The sequence below is a fragment of the Phaethon lepturus genome, unplaced genomic scaffold (assembly GCF_000687285.1).
Source record: "Phaethon lepturus isolate BGI_N335 unplaced genomic scaffold, ASM68728v1 scaffold7163, whole genome shotgun sequence".
NCBI classification, from domain to species: Eukaryota; Metazoa; Chordata; class Aves; order Phaethontiformes; family Phaethontidae; genus Phaethon; species Phaethon lepturus.
This window is the reverse complement of record NW_010531139.1, coordinates 13,829-35,553: the sequence shown is the minus strand read 5'-3', so window position 1 is coordinate 35,553 and position 21,725 is coordinate 13,829. Positions and strand designations below refer to the sequence as shown.

The following is a 21,725-nucleotide window of genomic DNA, read 5'->3' as shown; positions in this document are numbered from 1 at the left end:
ATGATAAAGAAAGAACAAGATAATGGTTGCAACAGATCTTCCAAGAAAGTTAACTCAAGATGCTCAGATTTTACTATGTGCTGAAAAAGAACATGGCAAGAACACGTCCATCTATCTTTACCTCTACTTCCTTTGGGGTGTTTTGGGAGGAGACAACAAATGGATCTAAAAGACCTGTATCATCCGAACTGATCATTGCCAGGAGATCCACTTTTAAGTTAGGATTCGAGAACTAACAAAACACAAACATTTTAACAAATGACTCGCCTAATTGCTACTTTTGCTACTGAGTTTAAGATGTTAGAGAGATACGGTGACGATACAGGGTGTGAGTATGTATGTATGTGTATAATAAAATACATATAGACATACATACATATAGTAAGTTTACATATAGTAAGATACCCAGGTACTGCAATAAGCAGCTAAAATCATCGCCAGTGATTCGTCCATGCGTCTACGCACAAGCAATAATCTACTGCAACCACCTTTAAAGAGGATGCATCTAGTCATTAAACAGGCATTGCTTACATTGCCTCCTACATTTATATAGATCTGAGGCTATTTCATATCTTTATTCCAAAGCCACACGTTTGTCTCAAAAAAATATTTTTTTTAAAAACCCAACTGAATTGTTAAAACTTAAGTTGGCTGCAGCCTCTTTGGGATGGATTCAAAACCCAAAGCAGGAGTGTTTCTACAAACTTCTTTGACTTTTGAATCAAACCCATATTCTTAGGCTCCAAGAAACCCTCTAACCCCAATAACATTTGCTTCTGACAGGACAGCTGATCAACTGCAGATGTTCCTACTGCTGAACTCAGCTGCTGGCCTGTCTGGCATTTGCATCTAACCCAGATTTCCAGACACGCACTCTTATCGCTCCACTCCGAGATGTCTTCCCATCCTTCTCGTTACAGAGAAGCTGCTTCCTAACAGCCGGATGAATAACTGTTTAATGACTTGTTTTAAAGATACGCATTTATTTCTTAGAAATAAAAATTACATAACCTGAGGAGACAGCGTAGGGGTCCTAGTGCTCGTGGCGTGAGGAATTAACAGCACGTGGCAGAGCCAGTCACCACCATCAGCTCGCATGAGTCTTCAGGGTCGGCTCCCACTGGGCACTTCCTACCTGCGGCTCGTGCTCTGTCCTGGGCCTGGGTCTACCCTGAAGCACTAACAGCACTTTATGTATAGTAATCGTGCTGGATGTTATTAAACATTACGTATAAATGGGGACCTACACAGAGGAGTGTAAAACTCACTTCCACGCAAAAATTCTCACGGTGTTACTGCGTCTCGTCACTAAGTTGTAAATGGGCCTAGAGTATTCTTTAAGTCTTCTTTCCCCAGAGCAGTATTTCCAAAGTACCACATTATTCTGTATTATTTCAATGAACAAAGAGCTGTTTTATCTAGAAGACTTTTGACAGTATTTATTATTCAATCATTATTTTTAGTAACTTCTACTTAATTGAAAATCTGGACCAAAACTGTAAGAAAGCCAAAGAGGTCTTTGTGACTTGGTCACCATTAAATCTTCCAAAAAAAAAAAAAAAATCTATGCTATTATGAACTTGCTTAGTTCATTCTTCCACACTTAGCATGCCTGTTTTGGACACCATCCACAGCTGCTGCATTACATACCAATACTGTTCTTCTGTGGTCACTCAGGTAACAAACCTATAAGGTTTCTGAAAGTCCCCCCATTCAAATTGTAGGTGGAATGCTTAAGAGTACTTCTAAAATAAAGGATGAAGCAAAAGCTCACAGTCTAAAAACTAAGGAAATGTTCATAAAAACTGGAATCCAATATAAAGATGACATTTTAATAAGTTTATTCAGAAGTCACTGAAAAAAAATGTTCCTTTGGCAACACCATCTAGATGGTTCTAACCAAAAGGAAATATTATGGATTTTACTTTGAATAAAATATAAGCTCCTTAATGTTTGCACATAATTTTTGGGAACTGCCACGTTCACCAGCAGATTCACAATGTCCTTACAGTCCTGTATTTATCGGGAACACCACCACATCAAGCCAAGTCCTTTCAGTTATGGGTTTCTTATGGTTCAGCATTAGTCACCAAATAAATCTCAAAGAAAAAAACTAATCAAATAAAGCATAAGGCAATCATGAAACGCTTGCCCAAAAGAACTATTATGAATGCGCCACTTTTCCTGTGTAACATTTTTTAAGCGAGCCACTAAGGATTTCTTTTTCCTTGTATCTGGCAACGTCATTTAAAACAACCTAGTTACAACTTGGAGTTCACTACTCCATGATGCTACTGAAGGGCAAAGACCCTTATTTTTAAAAGGCAAGGGAAAATACAGCAGTGTTATTCCTACATAGGGTTTTATGGAGTAAATGGAGTTGGAAGGAGAAGATGGAAGTCTGCGTTGGAATAGAAAAATGCAAAGACAGACTTAACATATTTACAAAGATCAAAACTACAATTTTCCAGTGTCACCTCCAAAGCTTCTCAGCATACTGCTATTCAGTGAAGTAGACCGCGTTTAAATCTATGCAAGAATACCTTCTGTGCTCTCAGATATACAACATGACTAATGTGTTTTGTTTAGAAAAGTAAGTTTTCATTCAAATACCTTGCACTGAAGATAAGAGCAACCATTATCAAATATTCTTTGCTATGAAGAAAGTTTTTAAACCTTTCGATGTAAACGTTCTCTCTCAAGTCACTGTGGTCACACAGTAGCATCTTGAAGAACAGTGTCTACATGCATCGAAAACTTTTTGAAAAAATCTGTAGTTCCACATGGTTACAACGGAACGTGAACAAACCGAACAGAAATTCCACCTTTGCAGATCCTCTCAAGTTCAGCTCTTCTGGAGGACATCTTGCTGCCTTCTGTAGTTCAATACAGCAATTAAAGACTAAGCTGAAAGGTTTCACAACTCGATGGTTTTGCCACTGCGTCTTGTGTAGCTCCACAGTATGCTTCTGTTAGTGTCAGGATTTCTCTCAGCAGACATCACTCAACTATCAGTGCCACGTTTATGTGGGACAGATCTATCATGTGCCTGTTAAAAGATAAAAGAAATTTAAACCTGATACTCAAACCGATTCTAGGCATGAGGAACAAACAAGGAGGTTCTATGAAGGCCACTAATACACAGATACTTGTTTGGCTTAAGAGAAACACTGAGCAGAGGAGACTGATATAATCTTTTGAAGGGAGGGAAGGAACTGAGGTGGCAGCAGCACTTAATTATTTACCTGTGGAATTTCTGTTGAAATGCTAAAGCATGTGCTGGCTCCTTAAATTTTGCTATGGCTTTCCGCTGTTGAGGAAGCATCTGTAAACTCTGCAGAGACAAAAAGCCAAAACTGATTTTTAATAGTCACTTAAAGTAAACTCATTTAGCACCACACTGATTGAAATTTTGCCATTTTTCTTTTCTCAGAAACATGTTTCTTTTCTCTTATCCATGTCCAGGGAATGGAAGGACTTCTGAGACTGCAGTCAGGGACCCAGCTGAAGGTGTTTGAGCTGGTGCATCAAGCAACTGTACCAACTGGAGAACACAGACCATCACTCAGCAAAGGCGATAGCTCTTCAATCCATACAGATGAACCAAACCCTGCAGCCAAACTCTCACCAACTGAATGAGAAACATTCAGCTGGGCAGAGCTCAACTTCACACGGAAGCACCTGGAGTCATTCACCTGAAGGACAGGGACTTTCCACAGGTTAAACAGGACAGAACCAGGAAAAGGAAGTGGTAGGTTTTGATCTCTAGACTGTATATCCTCACCCTATTTTAACAAAAACAAGTGTCCAGCTTTTGGCAGACACTAACAACCACATGACCCTGACAAGATGGCTTAGGTCACCACTTCCAAGTCCTCCTAGTGATGGGAAACCATGCAACACGCATCCACCCAGACAAGTCCATGGGATGTATGCTTCCCGTATCACGAACGCAGCATTTCATATAGTGCTGTTAACTATCAAAAAAAGACCCCTAGGTAGTATTGAGGTCCCCAAAACTATAGCACACCTCAGCCACAGAGTAGGTGAACTCATGTCTTTGCTCCCTGCTGCAGCAGGAAGAGTCAAAGCAATGCCAACATGATTCCAAAGAGAGGTCCTATGGCCTTGGTAATGAGAAGTTATTAGACCTACTATGGTTAGAGTTGATGCTTTGGGTTACCACTTTAGTTAGAATGTCATATTTTTCAATAAGACACTTGAAAAATTCAAGAAAAAGTTTTACACGTTACGTATGTACACACCCAACAATCCATGAAAACATGCAACAGGTATTCAGCATTACAGAATATTCAGGATAGAAATATTGTGATCCTGGCATTCCACCGCCTGTGGACACAGGTCAGAGAGATTTTACAGTAATTAGGTTAAAACATATCTCCTGAAGGTTTCAATAGTAATTTTCAAGCTCCATGTCACAGTGATTCCACCATCTCACAGCAGATTTCGGATGCTTAATGGCCTACGCTGCAGCGTGCTCAAGACAATTGTTCTGGTTCAGCTTCTAGTTACCAATAGTTCTTATGGCTTTGGATGCAAAATTAAAGAATTCTTAACATTCCTCTTTTCTGTGCATAAGTTTCTACATAAAGCAAATGCAATTTTGTACTGAGCTTTATATATATGTTTATATATATAAACTAAACACACACACATACATATATATATATATATACGTATAAAGGCACCTTAAAACTTTTCTAGATTGCATTATAACCTCCTGATGGATAAGTATAAACATAATTCTCTGCTCCTGCATCTTGCCTGGAACTCAGCTGCATCCCTCCACATTTGGATGACTCCAGCGCTCTGATGGTCAGTCTCCGGGATTTTAAATGTCACCTGCAAAAACTGCATCATTGTCTAGACTATTAAAAAAGGTACCACATATCTTTACACAAACAGCTATTCCTTGCGAAACTATGTACAACTCCATCCGCTAATACATTTTAAGGGAAAGATACTTTGAGACCTATCAGTGAAAGAATTTTTAATCCAACTAATGTGTTCCCTCTTCATTCAATCTAATGCAGCACTTTAAGCAAGATGTCAAATGTCTATATGGCCTTTGCTATTAAAATTGCCTACTTATATCTTGTTTGAAGAGGTAAAACTCTCATTGATAAGATGCTTATTTAACAAGAGCCATGGCACCTGATAGTCGTATTTCTTCATGTCTAAGCCTGAGAATTCAGCTCAAGGATCTTTCTGTAACTTATTTGTCTGCAATTTTGAAGTCAGCGCTTTTGGCAGTAGCTACCTGGCACCTTCTTGTAATTGACACAAAACTTCCCTCTCGCCAGGAAAATCACAGAAGTTTAATGCTTCCGTCACTCCTGTGATTTCAAAAGTGAAAGCTGAGGAAAAGTTAAAGGATTCAGTAAATCTGATAAGCTTCAGTGGATTACTTGCACTGCATAGTTTTTAGAAGCTGCTACCAGGGAAAAGTTTAGTCAAGGCATTGCAATTTCTTAGTTTCTGAACTGGTAGGAATGGGGTTTAGCTTTAAAAAACCAAAACGCTTGGCAGATGATTTTTTTTTTTTTATTCAGAAAACTCTTGACAAGGTTAAGCACATTTTACCACTGAGAATATGGTCATGCTGCACAAAGCACCACTGAAAGACCTTGGACAAAGTTCAGTTCTCCTGGAGGTTATCTACTGAAGTTTGTGCTCCCCTCCTTGACTGACATGTCTTTATTATGATCTCTAGAACTATATCTAATACACATTCTCTTGACACCACTTTTCTGGCTATAAAAGGACTAAGTAAGCCCTACTACTAAGGACTAAGTTTTTAAGACTGAGAATTGATCACAGCCATTAGATAATAAGACTTAGAAACAAGAGACTTGTAAGAGTTAAAATCTCAGAACTCAATTAAAAAAAAGAAATCAAGAGAAGTAAATCTGTCTCTCTTGTTCCTTTCAAAAGAACTTGAAACTTTTAATACGAGAAAAACTTATTTAAATTACTGAAAGGACAAATATTTCTGAGAACAGCCAGACAAAGAGGAGCTAGAAAACAACCCGGGGATGGATCCCTTCAACTGCACCCTGCACGTCCTGCTGTCACCTGCTTCTCTCCCCTCTCCTGAACCATCTGCAGCCCTGCTGACAACCGATCCTCACAACAGCGTCAGGTCTCGTTCAACTACCACAGGAGATTCTCCCAATGCTTTATACTCCAGACCCCTGCTGTGATCAATTGAAGAAGAGAAGCTGCATTTAGTGACTTTTTATAAAACAATTGAGCTATTATTGCATTAGTATTCTTGAGATGCACAAAAGCAAAATGTGATTTTGTAGTTTATACACCAATAATGATAAATTATGATGAAGCTTCTCAGTAAGCGTATAAAAATGTACTAAAGGAAGACGTACTGGTATAGTACAGACTTATTAGCAAAATTAGCCAAAGTATCTAAAGATCTGACAAAGATGCCTTGAAAATTTATGTTCTGATTTTGGGACAATATCTCCTTACTTGCATTACTATTTAAAACCCGAATTTTAGGCTTCACACCACTGATTGTCAGGCACAGAACAAGTAGGTACAATTCTGCTGGAGTGTGTATGTCCTGAGCTGCTGCTATCCCACCCTGAGCAGAGGGGTTATCGGATAGGAACACAAACTAGTGTTCCACTTCAGTGGAAACCCTGAAGTAAAATACCTGCATATTCATCCTACTGGATTATTTCAGTTGTCTTGAATTTGGGATGGTATGCAGTTTAGAGCTGATCCTGCATTTAGATGATGTTAATACCAATAGTTTGAAGAAAACACATTTCTTTGTGTAACTTTATTAGCTCAAATTATTCTTCAAGACATTATTTTAAAGACTTACTTCACCAGCTTCTGATTTTTTTGATTCCAAATACATCTGCTAGGAAAATACAGAAAAAATTAATTAATTCTGCATACTGTAATGATATTACCTCATTAGTTTAACACCCTTAATAGTTCCAACTTTTTAGAATAATACAGCAGCCATTATTTTCAGTGCTAAAATTCAGTATTTCTAGCATCCATAACACACTCAGGATATCTTGAGTGCTTGCACATTCATTACAAGGTGATTCTGAATTAACCTCCTAGAAAGCTGTTCTTTTTAATCATGCTGTTTCACCAATCAGACTATCCACTGTATTAGCCAGCTAACTTGTAAAGAATGCTCTAATAAGTTTCCAAAATTACTGGTACCACTTCTAATGTATTTCATTAATGTAAAAATCCATACATGTGCAAGCATTCATCTTTTATTTTTAAAGTAAAACCTGAAGTACTGCATTAGCTATCATAGAGCTTACACAAAAATAGATGCTCACCTATAATGTTTTCTGTATTATTTTTGATTCCCCACAATATATCTAACCTGTATTTCTAACACAATATTGTATGTCCAGATAGATTTAAACTTTTGTGATTTCTTTTCATACTGCCTAACTACTTCTGGAGAAGATGTTATAACAAGTTAAACAAAAGTTTCACTGAACAAAAGGTCTTGTTGCATGATTCTCTGTATAACTAAATTAACTAATCTAATGTTTGTACATTTTTATCTATCGACCTTGTTTACTTTGGAAGTCAATTACATTTATTTGAAAGTACTACATGTTCAGAGACAAGGGGTTTTTTAGTTACTATCTAGTATCATGAACAGAAACTACATGACTTTAAAGGAAGCAGTTAAGTCTTATTTTTGGACTACCGACCTCAATGGCTGCTAAAACTCCCATGTGAAGTATGTAATTATGGATGTCTCCTACAAATCACCACATGAGGAGCCTTGAAGCAAGAGCTAACTATAACAGGAAGAGGCTGGGAAGATCACTGCCAGAGTAAGGCAGGAAAAAGTAGAGATCTGAGAAAAAACCCAAGAAAACCTCAGTGTGTGGCAATTAGTAGGAAGCACAACAATTTTTCACAGAATCACAGAATTGTTAAGGTTGGAAAAGACCTTTAAGATCATCAAAAGTCCAACCATCAACCCAACACCACCATGCCCACTAAATCATGTCCCAAAGTGCCACATCTATATATTTTTTGAACACTTCCAGTGATGGCGACTCCACCACCTCCCTGGGCAGCCTGTTCCAATGCTTGGCCACTCTCTCCGTAAAGAAATTTTTCCTAACATCCAATCTAAACCTCCCCTGGCGCAACTTGAGGCCATTTCCTCTTGTCCTATTGCTAGTTACTTGGGAGAAGAGACCAACACCCACATTGCCACAACCCCCTTTCAGGTAGTTGTAGAGAGCGATAAGGTCTCCCCTCAGCCTCCTCTTCTCCAGACTAAACAACCCCAGTTCCCTCAGCCGCTCCTCAGAAGACTCGTGCTCCAGACCCCTCACCAGCTTCGTTGCCCTTCTCTGGACACGCTCCAGCACCTCAATGTCCTTCTTGTAGTGAGGGGCCCAAAACTGAGCACAGGATTCAAGCTGCGGCCTCACCAGTGCCGAGTGCAGGGACACGATCACTTCCCTGCTCCTGCTGGCCACACTAGTGCTGATACTGACGAAAATATTTCTGCTTGACAATGTTTAATATGGGCAAGATTTACAAAATTTTAGTTTTCTCAGAAAAGGTTTTGTCCATCATTTGAACCAACACAGCCAAAAGGACCTACAGCAAGTCTGCAAAAATATCAGACCTTCATGAGAAGTTCTAGCCCTCCTGCAACACCATGCTTCACCAGTACCACAAAGATTGCTACAGAGGACTATGCCAGTGACCTGTTCCAGGTTCGAGTCCTTAACAGCTAGGGCTACGGCTGATACCTGAGCATCACAACACAAATGTCTTGCACAGAAGTGGCAAGTTGGTAGGTCTTTTTTGGCTTTTTTTGTGTGGTTGGTTTGTTTGTTTGTTTAATACAGTATCTAGATGACTTCTGGTTTATATTCTAAGGCTTGAGTAATACCCTACTAAATGCGTAACTCTGTTACTTAGAGATAGACACATCCAAATCTGTATTAAATATTTCTTTCAATAATGTTCAGCTATAGTGAGTACCACAGATTAATAGCATTTCCGAAAAAATAATTCACTGTGTTGGTTTTAGACCTGAGGTAGTATCAAAAAGAAGCTAAGTGCATCAGACAGGTCGTCTTCATATAGTCCTAACGACAGTTTTTCTCTCATTTTCAAAGGATACATAATACTAAAGTAATCCTTAGTCTTATGATCTTCATTATGATGATAAAAATAAGAGTCTTTCCTGAAGTATCACGTCTCATTAAGAACTTGATCTGAATTTAGTGTTATTCCATTGATTTGGAAAGGCCGGTCAGGGAGGCAGGGGATGACCAGCCACACAGCACTGCCTCTGGAGACAGGCTGGTTCTACCAAGGATCACTTGACTTCCCGTTTAATGGTGGGACACTCATGTTTCCTCCACAGGAGACTCCCTGTTGCCACACTGTGCTCTACTAGAATCTCCTTCTATCATCAATTCCTAAACTGAAATATCACAATCCTTCCAAACGTCACAGCTCTCAGAAAACAACTTCATTCACATCTTCTCTTTCAGTTGACCTAATCAGACATTCACCAGAGGATGAAAACCCCTTCCCGGATCCGCTCATGTGTAAAGGATTGACAATACACACAGTAACTTCCAGGGGATTTCAAATAACTGGTTGCTTTATGGATTCGGGCATACAGATCTACTGTACAGCACCTCCCAAGATTAATCCGAGATCAATGGTATTCTGGGCACATTCCCATTTGACTCTGGAGAAGAGAGATTACATTCTGACACATTCCCAGCATTAAAAATAAAAACGGTTTAGGCTGACCAGGAATATTTTATATGGAAAGGATTTAGGCAGCATAGAGCTCATACTGATCTTGATTATATCCTTTTTCTGCTTCCTTAGGCACTGCCATGCAAAGATGTACATCTTATGTTGAGTGGAAAATGCAACAACCAACCAGTATTTCATAATCACTCATGCTTTTGACTGAGAGTTTACCTACAACTGTTTTAAAACATACTAATTCAACAATTAAAAAAAAACCCAAAACATCAGCAGCTCTGGCTTTTTCTGCAACTGAACTATTACCAGTGACTAAAGTATGAATATTATAAAAGGACCATTCCCTCTGCAAGCATTTCTTTAGGCCTGCAGACCTACACCGCCCTCAAATTTCTCCTTTATACATGCTCTGTAATTAAATCTAGACTTTTACAATACCAGTGAAAATAATACGGAAATTGAAGATGATAATAGCAACACAAGCTGTAGTTAAGCTTCACTGCAAAACAAAGAGCCTTGAGACAAGCAGCAGGACATCCATGAGTAGAAAGCAAGAGATTGCTTGCAGAAAGCAAACATCTTTGACACCAAAATTCTCAGAGGTTACACAGAGAGGAAGAAGTTAAGAGAGAGATATCAGAGTACCAGGAGATGGAAACCAACCAGAGATACTGGAGCAAGCACTCTTTTCAATTACAGGAGACAGGGAAATAACAGTTTCCTCCTTTAGTTATGGACTACCTAACAGAGTGCACATTCACTCCTGGGATTAGGAGTGGCAGTCCATACAAAGCTGCTAAAAAAGGGCCTATGCAAAAAGAAAGCATCAGCTTCCCTAACCAACATCATCTCCAGTGTGTGATCCAACCTGCTCTGCAACAGCTCGAATGGCAGCACAGCAGGCACTTTCTAAAAAGAAAGATCAGATTTAGATTAGATATAAAACAGACATTCTTCACTATAAGGGTGGTGAGGCACTGGCACAGGTTGCCCAGGGAAGTTGTGGATGCCCCATCCCTGGAAGTGTTCAAGGACAGGTTGGATGGGGCTTTGAGCAACCTGGTCGAGTGGAAGGTGTCCCTGCCCATGGCAGGGAGGTTGGAACTAGATGATCTTTAAGGTCCCTTCCAACCCAAACCATTCTATGATTCTATTTATTCTTCCCTCCCATCAATGAATGCAGACACATTTTTATTATCCTCACTGTCTCCTGACACCTGAAGCATCTTTCCTGGGAGCGACACTTCCTAGCCATTACCAACAGGCACAGAGGCTGGGACAGAATGTATTTATTTCATCTTCAGCTGTTGCAACTGATCTCTTCCACCTTCTATCCCTCCCTCCTGCTTTTCTGCCACCTTTAACTTCCAACCATCCTCCTTTAAAAGTGCTCAGCTTTCCATCTCCATATGCAAGGTAAGATGAGAAGAAAGGATCTTTTATCATTGAGATGACCGTCTCCAGCTCACATACTGCTCTACAGCACAACTGAACAGGTTCATTATGGAGCTGCTCTTTTCTTACCCCAGCCCCAAGGATGGAGCAGGACTGCCCATGTCTTCTCCCGCAGTTGATGGAGCTGGCACAGACTCTTGGCTGAACATGTTTTTAAAGGTAGGAAGACCACGCAGGTCACCACACCGGCCCTGCACGCCTGGTGTGCCGTGTCACATGGAGAACCACCCTGCTGATCTGCAAGAGCACTCGTTCTGGGCATGCTCATCCACACCCGCTTGTCATTTCCACCGATACATCTTTTAACTAAAAATAAATTCAGCGATTTTGAATAGTCAGTGCAGACAGCTGCCTTTACCCTAACTGAGCACTAGGTAGCACTGTCGCTCTAAGAAAGCAAAGAGAAACACATCAACATGGCAAATGTTTTTACCTTTCTGAGACCCAGAAAAGAAATTACTATGTTAGAGTAAAACTTGCATTTGGAAAACGACTCAAAATACACCTATAATCGCATTCTCATCACCTAATATAAAACAGTGGAGTTTTTCGAGTACGTCTCCCCCCACCCCTTTTTTTAAACATCAGAATTTATTGTCTTAAATCTTCACAAAGCAATACTGAGATTTTGCACTGATGTTTTGTTTGCAACCATTTCAGTTTAGAAAATTAAAGGATTAAAGGTGATGACGGAACACCCGCACAGACTATCACTCAGTACTCAAACTATCTGAAGATCTAGCAAACGAACCCCTCTACCTGCCACCATCCTAAAAAAAATAAATCGGAAGGTGGCAACAACCAGCTGAACACACGCCTCTCTAGACAGTATAAACGTTAAACCCAGATTCAAGAGCACCAAAAAAAATGTACTGCGTTTTTCATGACCTTTGCAACTTATTAGTAATCTACTTTAGCAAGTGATTCTGGATGGATGTGTACTGAATGTCACTGCTCCAGCACAGTCCCCAGGAGGCTTTACTTTGGTGGTGTCTCAGAAATGTTCTGCATTTTCCAACACTTTGGAATGCATAATTATATTTATTGTATGTAATTATTTTAGATCAGCACTCCAATATTACTGCAGGTACATTACTTGTATTATCCTCTCCAGAAAGAATCTGACAGCAAATTGTACATTGAAGTGAAGTACTTTTCCTGCTAATGTAATCATGTTTGAGTTGTAAAATGCAGCTATGACTAAGGGGCTATTCCTGGAGCCCCAAAGATTTTCTTCTATTCAGTGTCTTGAGAATCTTAATGGTATTTTTTTCTCCTATGTTAATAACAGAGCAGCTTTAATGAAGCAAGGATGAAAATTAAAGTCTTCAGTGATTAGGCAGTAGAGGGTATTTCAAAGCTCATATACAGGAGAAGATAATTTTCTCCATTTCTAGGGTATAGAAGGGAAAAAAATGATGAATTTCCAGCTTCAACTGTAAAAGTTTCTTTCACCTTCTCTTATGCATGTCCAGATATTCCCAAACCCTGACTCACAGAATCATCATCTCCATGCAAGCTGATGGCAAATGTAGGAGCATTGAACATCATATATGGAGGGAAGTTGTCAACTTCTCTTCCCAAGGTTTGTGCAACGTACTTGTACCTCAATAATGACACTGACATGAAAAAGCCAAAAATAAAAATCCAACCCTTGTGTACCCAGAAAAACAAAGTAATCTCTTCCTCCTCACTCACTCCATTGATAAATTGTAGACTTTTTTCCATAAATAGGTTAAAACTTTGTTATGTCAGTGAAGGTCCTCTTCCTGAGAACACACACACAGGATAAGCACACTGCAACAAAATCAGGAGCCAAATTATATATTTGAAAATAGGAGCTGGTGTGGAATCAATTGCTCTACAGATGCACCAGTATGTAAGCTGCAGGTTAAGCAGAGGTCCTGTACCAGGTGGGACAAGTGCTCATGATCTGTTCTTGCTGTCAAAGAGCCGACAGATCACTGGGAAGTGTTCCTTCCCCTTCTCTGGGAGCTATGCCTCAGTGCAGCCATTCCCACGTTCGTGTCTTGACTACAGCAGAAATTGATACATATTCAGATTTATGAGCTGCGTTTGCACGTCGCTTTGAAGCAAGATGCTTGCTTACCATTAGAGGCCTATGTCCTACAGTTTGGGAATCTTTACCTTTAACCAGGGATTTGGGTGTTGGATAACTGGCACATGTCATTTCAAGACACTATCCAGGCAGGAAGGTAACTCCTTAAGTTCTGATTCAGATCTGAGATTTCTTTTACAACAGCAAAAAATACGCGTAAGTTCGACACACACATTTCCTCCCCAAGATAAATAAAATTCAAGAAAACAGCATCTCAGAGATCAGTTCATTAAGGAAAGTTTTGATGAATATAGTCAACGGCTAAAGATAGGATATTCTACATCTTAAAGATGGAGTCAGCTACAACTGACCGACCTTTCTCTCCTCTTACTATCTCTTGAACTCCATCTGAACCAGCTAAAAACCTGGGCACCTTGCTTAATTTCAAAAAAAAAAATCAGCTGGAATTTCTCACCTTGCTGTTTTCTCACAATAGCCGTCTCCACAAACCCCTCCTATTTCAGTTCATCAAGCTGCAACACTTGAAGATCAGAGCTCTGCACTACTCGAAATCTCTTTGTTCTGGTCATGGCCATGACCTGTCCTTGACTCTCACATACTGTACTCACACTGAAAACCCCCAAAGCCCGCATGGCAAGGAGTTCTTCCGTACCCTAGAAAAGGAGAAAATTATCTTTTTCTGCGTATAAGCTTTGAAGGCTCTCTTCCGTGGCTCACTTCTGTGCTCCTCGTTGCAAGTCACTTATATGAAACGCATTTTAAAGAAGAATGAGGAAATAGCCAATTAGAGTATCTCCTTCACTATCAGAGCTTCCTAACCACTTCCAGTTGCAGGGGATTTTGTACAGCACTGAGCACAAACACCAGTAAAAACATTAATTTACAGCCACAAGAAAATCCACTCATGCATTTCAGGGATATTGACCTCTGAAAATGTAGCACCATCTGTATAAAAGTGATTGCTGTGAACAGAGACAACACAGATTTTCAAACATTTCCTTTTCAGTTCTTGTCTTCCAAGGCACCTAAAATTGCTGCTGCCTCTTCCTCATTGGTGTGTTAACACTTCCGTGGTACCACTTCTCATGGTACCATAAAAAAAACCCCAAAAAGCTAAATATTGCATACAGTGGTACCAGTCTCATATTCTTTCTACAAAAGGATCACTTCTCCCCTGCATATCTCACTATCCACACTTGAGACATCATTCAATCTCAAACAAGCCGGGAAATTTCTAGCCTTCTACAAGTCAGACTTGAAATTCAAGTGCAGAATTAGCAGAAAAGCCTTCTGCGTCATTAGCTAAATTCAAGCATTTCTTTCAAGTACTGCTTCTAGATCTCTGATAAGGTGAAAGCAAACGATGATTTAGAAACCCTAATTTCAAAAAGTACAGCTGATGCTGCTGCAAGAATACAAGCTCTGTAGGGCACAGGGATGTATCAAATCCCACTGGAAAATTAGTTACCGTTTTTTTTTCCTGTAAGCACATCCTTAAAAATTGGTCTGTGACATTGAATTGAGAGACCAGAGTTTCGACTCTGCTATGAAACAGCAAGTACTGAATAAATTTTTTAGCACATTCTCAATAACTTCTCTCAATTGTGAGTATTTCCTAGCAGGGTTTCTATTAATCTCCTTCTAATATTCTCATGCAAGATTTAGCAAGTAAACACTGGAAAAATGTGCTTTGGAACTGTATGAATAATTTCCTAGAGTACTACAGAACATGAAGGGACAAAGTATTTTGTGAGAGTATTTTTGCTTTCACAAACAAATTAAACCTCTCTGAATTGACGACGTAAATAATTCAGCATTATTCTCTTTACTAAATTGGGAAGAAGTGAGGCAGAGTGTACATCTTCAGGAGAGCAGTGTGTTCTGCAACAGAGAGATGATCCCACTAATAAAGTTAGGCTCACCGAATAGCTCCAATTCATGCACTGCATTTGTTTGAAAATGTTGATCCTGTCAAAAGGAGCACTCAAAACAAAAAAATAAAGGAAAGAAATTCTCCTCATCTGTATGTTTCATTATTCATGGACTGATATTTTCAAATGTACTAACAGTAAGTCAGACAGGGCCTCCTAAGCCCTTCACTGCTTTGAAAACCTGCTGTTTTCCTAAAGTCAGTTTAACTGATACATAATTCCAGGAGGCAGTTTACAAACAGAAGGTTCACAGCAGACATACCAGTGTGTGTGTGTGATAACCTTGCTCACAGGCACCTGCTAAGGAGAACCTTCTAGAAAAATAACGAATAAATAAAATCTTTCAAAGGAGACTGTGTGTTTCATCTGAAAAAGTAGACAGTGCTACGTAGTTCAAAATCTCCACTGGGCTGTGGTCATTAAGTGCTCTTATGCCAGGACTGCAGTCACAGGAAGATGTAAATGTCAAAAGAGAGGGTAGGTGCGAGTCAACAATAAAAAACAAGAACAGCAAGCAAACACACGTATGCTTTGATATGATCATTTGGCTTTAACAACCTCACAGAATGGACAGGCTTGTATTGTCTAGGAAAAAAATGGAGATAGCACAGGATCTCCAATTGCGATGGTTAGCAAAATCCTACTGTACCTCCCGTGCTGCAATATCATCACGTGCTTGTCTGCTACCAGGTGTAGCGTCTGTGGGTGGGGGTGCCTTCAAACATAAATTGCCAATAAACACACATTGTATTTAGTGTCAGGGAATTAATTGAGCTTCCCGGAATGAAAGCCTTTTGGCACAAAAATGATAAACGGAGGTTGACCTACCTGAATGGGTCCCACTGACATCAGCAGGTTTTTCAGTTGGACATCAGTAGTTGATGAAGAAAGCCCTTCAACTGACACAACACAGGGCTGAGGTTTGCACTCCACCACTCGCAGGTTCTGTTTATTTGGCATCAAGCGTCCTCGGCCCATCTGGCCTGCTACTCCTCTGCCTCTGCCGTGCATAATGACCTGCCAACAACAAGAGTAACAGTATTTTGATTTACTTACCTAGTGCTTCTGCTCACTGCATTTGACAGACAATATAAAAGTTGGCGATTTTCTTGAAGACTTGATTAAAGTACACGTTGACTTAAAACAGCTTGGTGCTGTTTGCTGATTTGAAAGGCCACTTATTAACATATTCATCCAGTGCTTATACAAACCTCTCTTAGAAGGATAGCAAGTTATATATTGAGTTATATATATTGCATTGAGGCTACAAGCCTCAGCTTTAGCACAGACCAACCAAACAGTGGAGGGTCTCAGACCAAAATATATAACCTAGTTTTCAACACTCATCACATCAGCAGCATGTGTTCAGCTCCTGCATTTTGAGTCTGGCCAAAAAAAACCCAACCAGTGATCCCCCTCCTTCTTCTCTTTTCAACCCACAGGTAAATTTAATGGAACCACAGGACCAGCAAACTGCTTAAAGCACCTCCAGTCTCTGTTGCTGCCAACTATTGGTCTGTTATCACGATGGAGTACTCGCGTATGCTAAATAACTTTGAACGAACTTTTTCAAAGTTCCTTTCCCCCAAACCCTGTAGGATCTGGCACCACAGTATCCTCTGGAACAGGAAATGTGTGGATCTAATTTTCCTAAATTAAAGGTTGAACAGCTGGAGAAAGGAAAAATTACAATGAAACAGGGTAATGAACATTAAACAGAGTTAACGTTGAGTTAACACTCAACACTCTTTCTCGATTCCTCCTTGGAAAGCCTATGGGGGGTAATGACTTTTCACATCCCTCCACATCAGCAAGGGAACTTTCGCCTTACCTGAAGCAGGAAGATTATGGCCAACAGTTCAAAAGTAAGAAATAACGTAAAAGCCCAAATACCAGCTATTTTCAGGGAGCGTGCCAGTTTGCAAATGCAGAGAAGGCACACACCACTGCCGCTCGAACCCTCCCCCGGCCTCTTCCCAGTGCATGATCGCTGGAAAAATTAAGTTACAAGATCACCAACTGTTTTGAGCAATACCAGCTTGGAAGATCGACCAAAGAACATCCGGAAACAGTTGCGGGGCGCTCCTATGTATGCAGGAAACAGCCGGAATAAAAGCTTAAGCATAACTTCAGGAAAGCTCTTGGTTTTAAAGCCAGAAAGCACGCTGGCTACCAGCTACTCCAGGACAGGTATCTTGGGACACACGCATTTCCCCCAAGGAGTACTGTGCTGGCCAGAAAGCCAGCAGATGAAACAACCTGCAGGCATCTCCAGTCTGTGCTGGATACAAGCGGGCCTCTCTAGATTAAAAGCTTTCTGTGCAGTTACGCATCTCCTGGGTCATGCAGCCCGGCACTAGCACTTGACCAACAGAATGCTAGTTATTAATGGAGCAACACAGCCAGACAGTGAAACTTCTAGCAGCGATATGCATCTAAAAAAAAAAAAAAAAAAAAGTCACCTTTTTAGGTTGATGGATTCCCTGGATGTTTTTGACTCCTTGAGGAGGTGGTGAATGGATCTGCGCCTGTTGCTGCTGCTGGTGCTGCGGCTGTTGCATTCCCTTTGTCAGCGTGACCTTCCGCACTGGCTGCTGTTTAGGCTCCGGGGGCTGTTGGGGCCGCTGGGGCTGGCCCTCTGGGTGAAAAAAGCCATCATCCTCTCCCCCCTGCTGGAATCAACAACACAACGGGCAGCTCAATGTCCAGGCACTGCACACCCTCGCCCTGAGCAGCTCCTGCCGCATCCAGCCCGCCCAGCGCCCGGAACGCCCGGCAGTTTGCCCGCGAAAGCAAACCGACGGCCGCGGCAGGCGCGCGTCGGGGCTCAGCCTGGAAATTGTGCTTCAGTCTAAAATACATCCATGGTATCTGAAGTACAGTTCATTTTGCTCAGACTTTATTATAATTACAATGTTCAATAATGCCTTTTCATATGCAAAGAGGCAAGGTGTTTTCAATTCTCTTTCCAAATCATTCTTTCTTCCAGGGTTACATGTGAACTACGCTGTGCGTTGGGGTGGGGTTTTTTTTTTTGAGACACACACACGCTGCAGAAGAAGGAGCAAAGAGCACTTATCTTTAAAAGCCCAACCTCTCTTTAGTTAAAAACTAGTATTTATTTTGAAGCACATACTTATTCTGCCAACTTTAAGCAGTCTCCTTCCTCAAACCCTGTCCATACTTGGGATGGTTCTTCCCCAAGGGTTTTTTTGTTTGTTTTATAAAGCTCTTATTATAGATATTTATAATCACAAGCACAACAAAACACCACCTCAGGGCCTCTCTCATCCAATGTAGCTCTTTCCACTACATCTCTCAGTGCAATCAAGCACAGTAAAAGCATGGGCTGAAAGCACTAAGAGAAATTATTCCCTTCCACTGCCTCTACCCAAACCCTTTAGCTTCTTTTCTACAGACAGACAGGTGATTCTTGAATCTGTGTCCCACTGTCCAGATGAGATCAATCACTGAAAAACATCCCATGGGGCAAGAGGCAGCAGGGCCTGACAGAAGATCAGGTACTTTTGCATCTATCAAGTGCATCGTACTATTGCGTGGTTTCAACGCCAGTATCTATACCTTGACTGGACCACAGGTTTAGAACTCAAATACTTGTGAACATTATATCTGCAGGGGGAAGGCTTCATCTAAAGCCCTAACCAACCTCAGGTAACCCTGCAAAAGCTCTCAAATAGAAAGCATGTCTAAAGGGAAAAAAATAATAATTATGAAAGCACCTTTCTTTACACAGGGTTTTTTTTCCTCCTTCCATAAATTTTCACAAGTCAAAACTCCTTTTGTATCTGTAACATACATCACGAACCAAAGGGTTTCATACTAACTGGCACATTTCTTGTGGATAAGGAGACTGTCCTGGTTTCACAAGGCTACAGGAAGAACAGATTTATGGTCTAGGAGCGAGATTATCTTGATTGAGAATACAAATCATTACCTCCCTACCTGGACTGAACAAAAGCAAAAGAAACACCTACTGAGGACTGGTTACTAAGTCCGTTTACTATCATTTGAAGATAAATAGTCCCGTACAGGTGATATGTAGAACAGTCTCATGTTTGCAAGTTCACTAGTTCACAATTCACACCCCTAAATCAAGTCCTCTGTATTATCAAGTATATGCAGGCAACAACTTCAAGAACTCAACCACTTAAATCCCAGACAAATCACCTTCACCACCCACCGCATTGTCTACACTTCAAACGCACAACCTGTGATAGGGAAATATCTTGAAGCTCTTCCCATTTCAGGGCTTTCGTCCACACTGTCCAAAGCAAGAAAGCAACTGAAAACTGCATCTAGTTTTCCCACTTCTAATCACATATATTTTTTTCTCTGCCAAGTGGAATGCTCTGTGGCTTCACAGAAAATTTTGGATACAAACCTTTGTGAGCAGTAACTAGTGAGAAATTATAAAGCTTTCTCTTCGGAATCTCTCTCCAGTTACTGCTCAAAGATATAAAAGCAACAGCTCTCCTCCTCTCCTGAACAACATAAACGTATGCACACAAACAAAACCTTACCAGGAAACCAGCATTAAATCCTCCTCATTTTAGTATTAGTTCCAGTATCAGCATCACCATAAGCCCTACGCCTTGATCAGATAATTTCCTTTATTCAACCTTACAGCAGCTGGAAGGTGATGAAACTAAAAAGGAACAAAAAAATTCTAGGAGGAATTTAAACACAATAATTGGGAGTTAGCAGAGATTAGATTTTAATTGCCTGCTGTGAAAAGCAACCATAAATATTTGCAACCACTTCTTTCCAAACCAAAAGTGAAGAGAGTGAAGCCCTCAGGTACAAAACACATCGAACATGCTCATTACTGAAACTTCAAAAGCAAACAATCATTTCCCATAAAAGCCTGGGATGGGCAACAACCAGCCAATATTTAACTACCAAGCCCAATTATCACCAAATAAAACTTTATAAACTAAACACACAACTGGAACAAAGGCATAAGCACACAACATGGGCGCACACTGATGAAAAGTTTGACAGGGTTTGCTCCCTGCTGGGGTCTCAAATGCGACCTTTGGGTTTCACTGCTAGCATGATGCTCATGCAAAAGTCTGAAAAGGTAGAAACATGTCTGGACTTTTTAATGAATTGATACCTTTCAGAAAAAAGAAAACCTATACAAAACATTAAAGAAAGTCCACAGGGTAAGAAAAGGGGATGGAGCAACGTCTGCTGGTTCCTGCAATAAGAAGGAAGAAAGGGCAAGCGGATCAAACCCTTTCCTTAAACTACTGCTCTGAACATCTACTGCTTTTTGAGATGACTTCAAGAGGGGAAGCAGAGATGGACCTGCAGCACCACTTCTCAAAAGAGGTTTGTGAGTGAGCAACTTGGTGCTCAAGACTAACAGTGCTCCCTGCGAGTCAGGAATACAGAGTCTCCTGTTATAGGTAGCCCTAGCTTCAACTGAAGAGAAAATCTGGTTTTCTTAAGAAAATGAAAACCAAACATGACTCCTAGGTCACTATGTGCCTAACAAGCAAAACGAAACAGCTTCAGGTAACAAATTTTAGCACCAACTCCTTTTTCACTGGGTAAAGACATGACAGTGCAAAACCAAACACTGCCCCAGCCAAAATGAACAACCTATGTAGTAGTATTTAGCGGCAAATTAGATCCACCACCATCATCATCCTTTAAACAACTTCCGTGCAAGACAATCAGCGGCTTCTCCAGGCATGACGATGAAGAACTAAGTCAAGCAAAACATCCACAAAGAGCTTTTAACATCTGGATTTAAAGCCATAAAACCTCTGAACATTACTTACAGGTCACACGCTCATATTGGAACATTTTGGAGGAAGAGACAAATGATTGTAACCCTGATTCTCACTCATGAGGTATACAATAAGCTGGCACCCAGGAGGTAAATCAAAACACAGAGCACAGCTACAGGCAAGCAGGTAAGTGAACTGAAGCTGTATTCCAGAAGCTACCCAAAATGACATCTAAACCACAGAAACTAAATTGGTAGCCTGCCTTCTACTTAAAATGTCTCCGTTCTAGCTCCTTTGAAATCAACTTTTGCTTTTCCTAAAGACAATTTCTTTATTGCTAATTTTTCATTAGCTTACATCACTGCCCTCCCCAAATTTAAACATGTAGCAACAGAAGGAGGTATTAAATTTTTAAGTTTTCTCTTGTCAAAATACATTTTCATCTGATTTTTTTCTATAGCATTTTGGGATATACAAGGCAACACAAAATTTTTCAGAGATGCAGCTATTCATCACCATGGCCTGCCTCATTCAATTTGATGCACAAAGTGCTGAAACCAGGTAGAATACTTCTCAGTCCACCACAGAGACCTGAGATTGATCGATACAAGCTCTGATTTAATACTGCAAATTTACTCTAAAGTCCTCTGCATAAAAGTGAATTTCCATTCTCTGTCTCCAAACCAATAAAGGAAGAATGTTCTTCTGTTACTGTCT

At 40.4% G+C, this 21,725-nt stretch overlaps 1 protein-coding gene across 1 annotated transcript; it reads right to left on the bottom strand.

Annotated features, from left to right (window-relative positions):
• Positions 1-2,226: 2,226 nt before the first annotated feature.
• LOC104618765 (RNA-binding protein 33-like) lies at positions 2,227-16,260 on the bottom strand. Its single transcript, XM_010284446.1, has 3 exons — positions 16,078-16,260; positions 3,246-3,334; positions 2,227-3,049 (listed from the first exon to the last, which is right to left on the bottom strand). The coding sequence occupies exons 1-3, from the start codon at positions 16,258-16,260 to the stop codon at positions 3,001-3,003; spliced, it is 321 nt and encodes a 106-aa protein (XP_010282748.1). The 3' UTR covers positions 2,227-3,000.
• Positions 16,261-21,725: the final 5,465 nt, after the last annotated feature.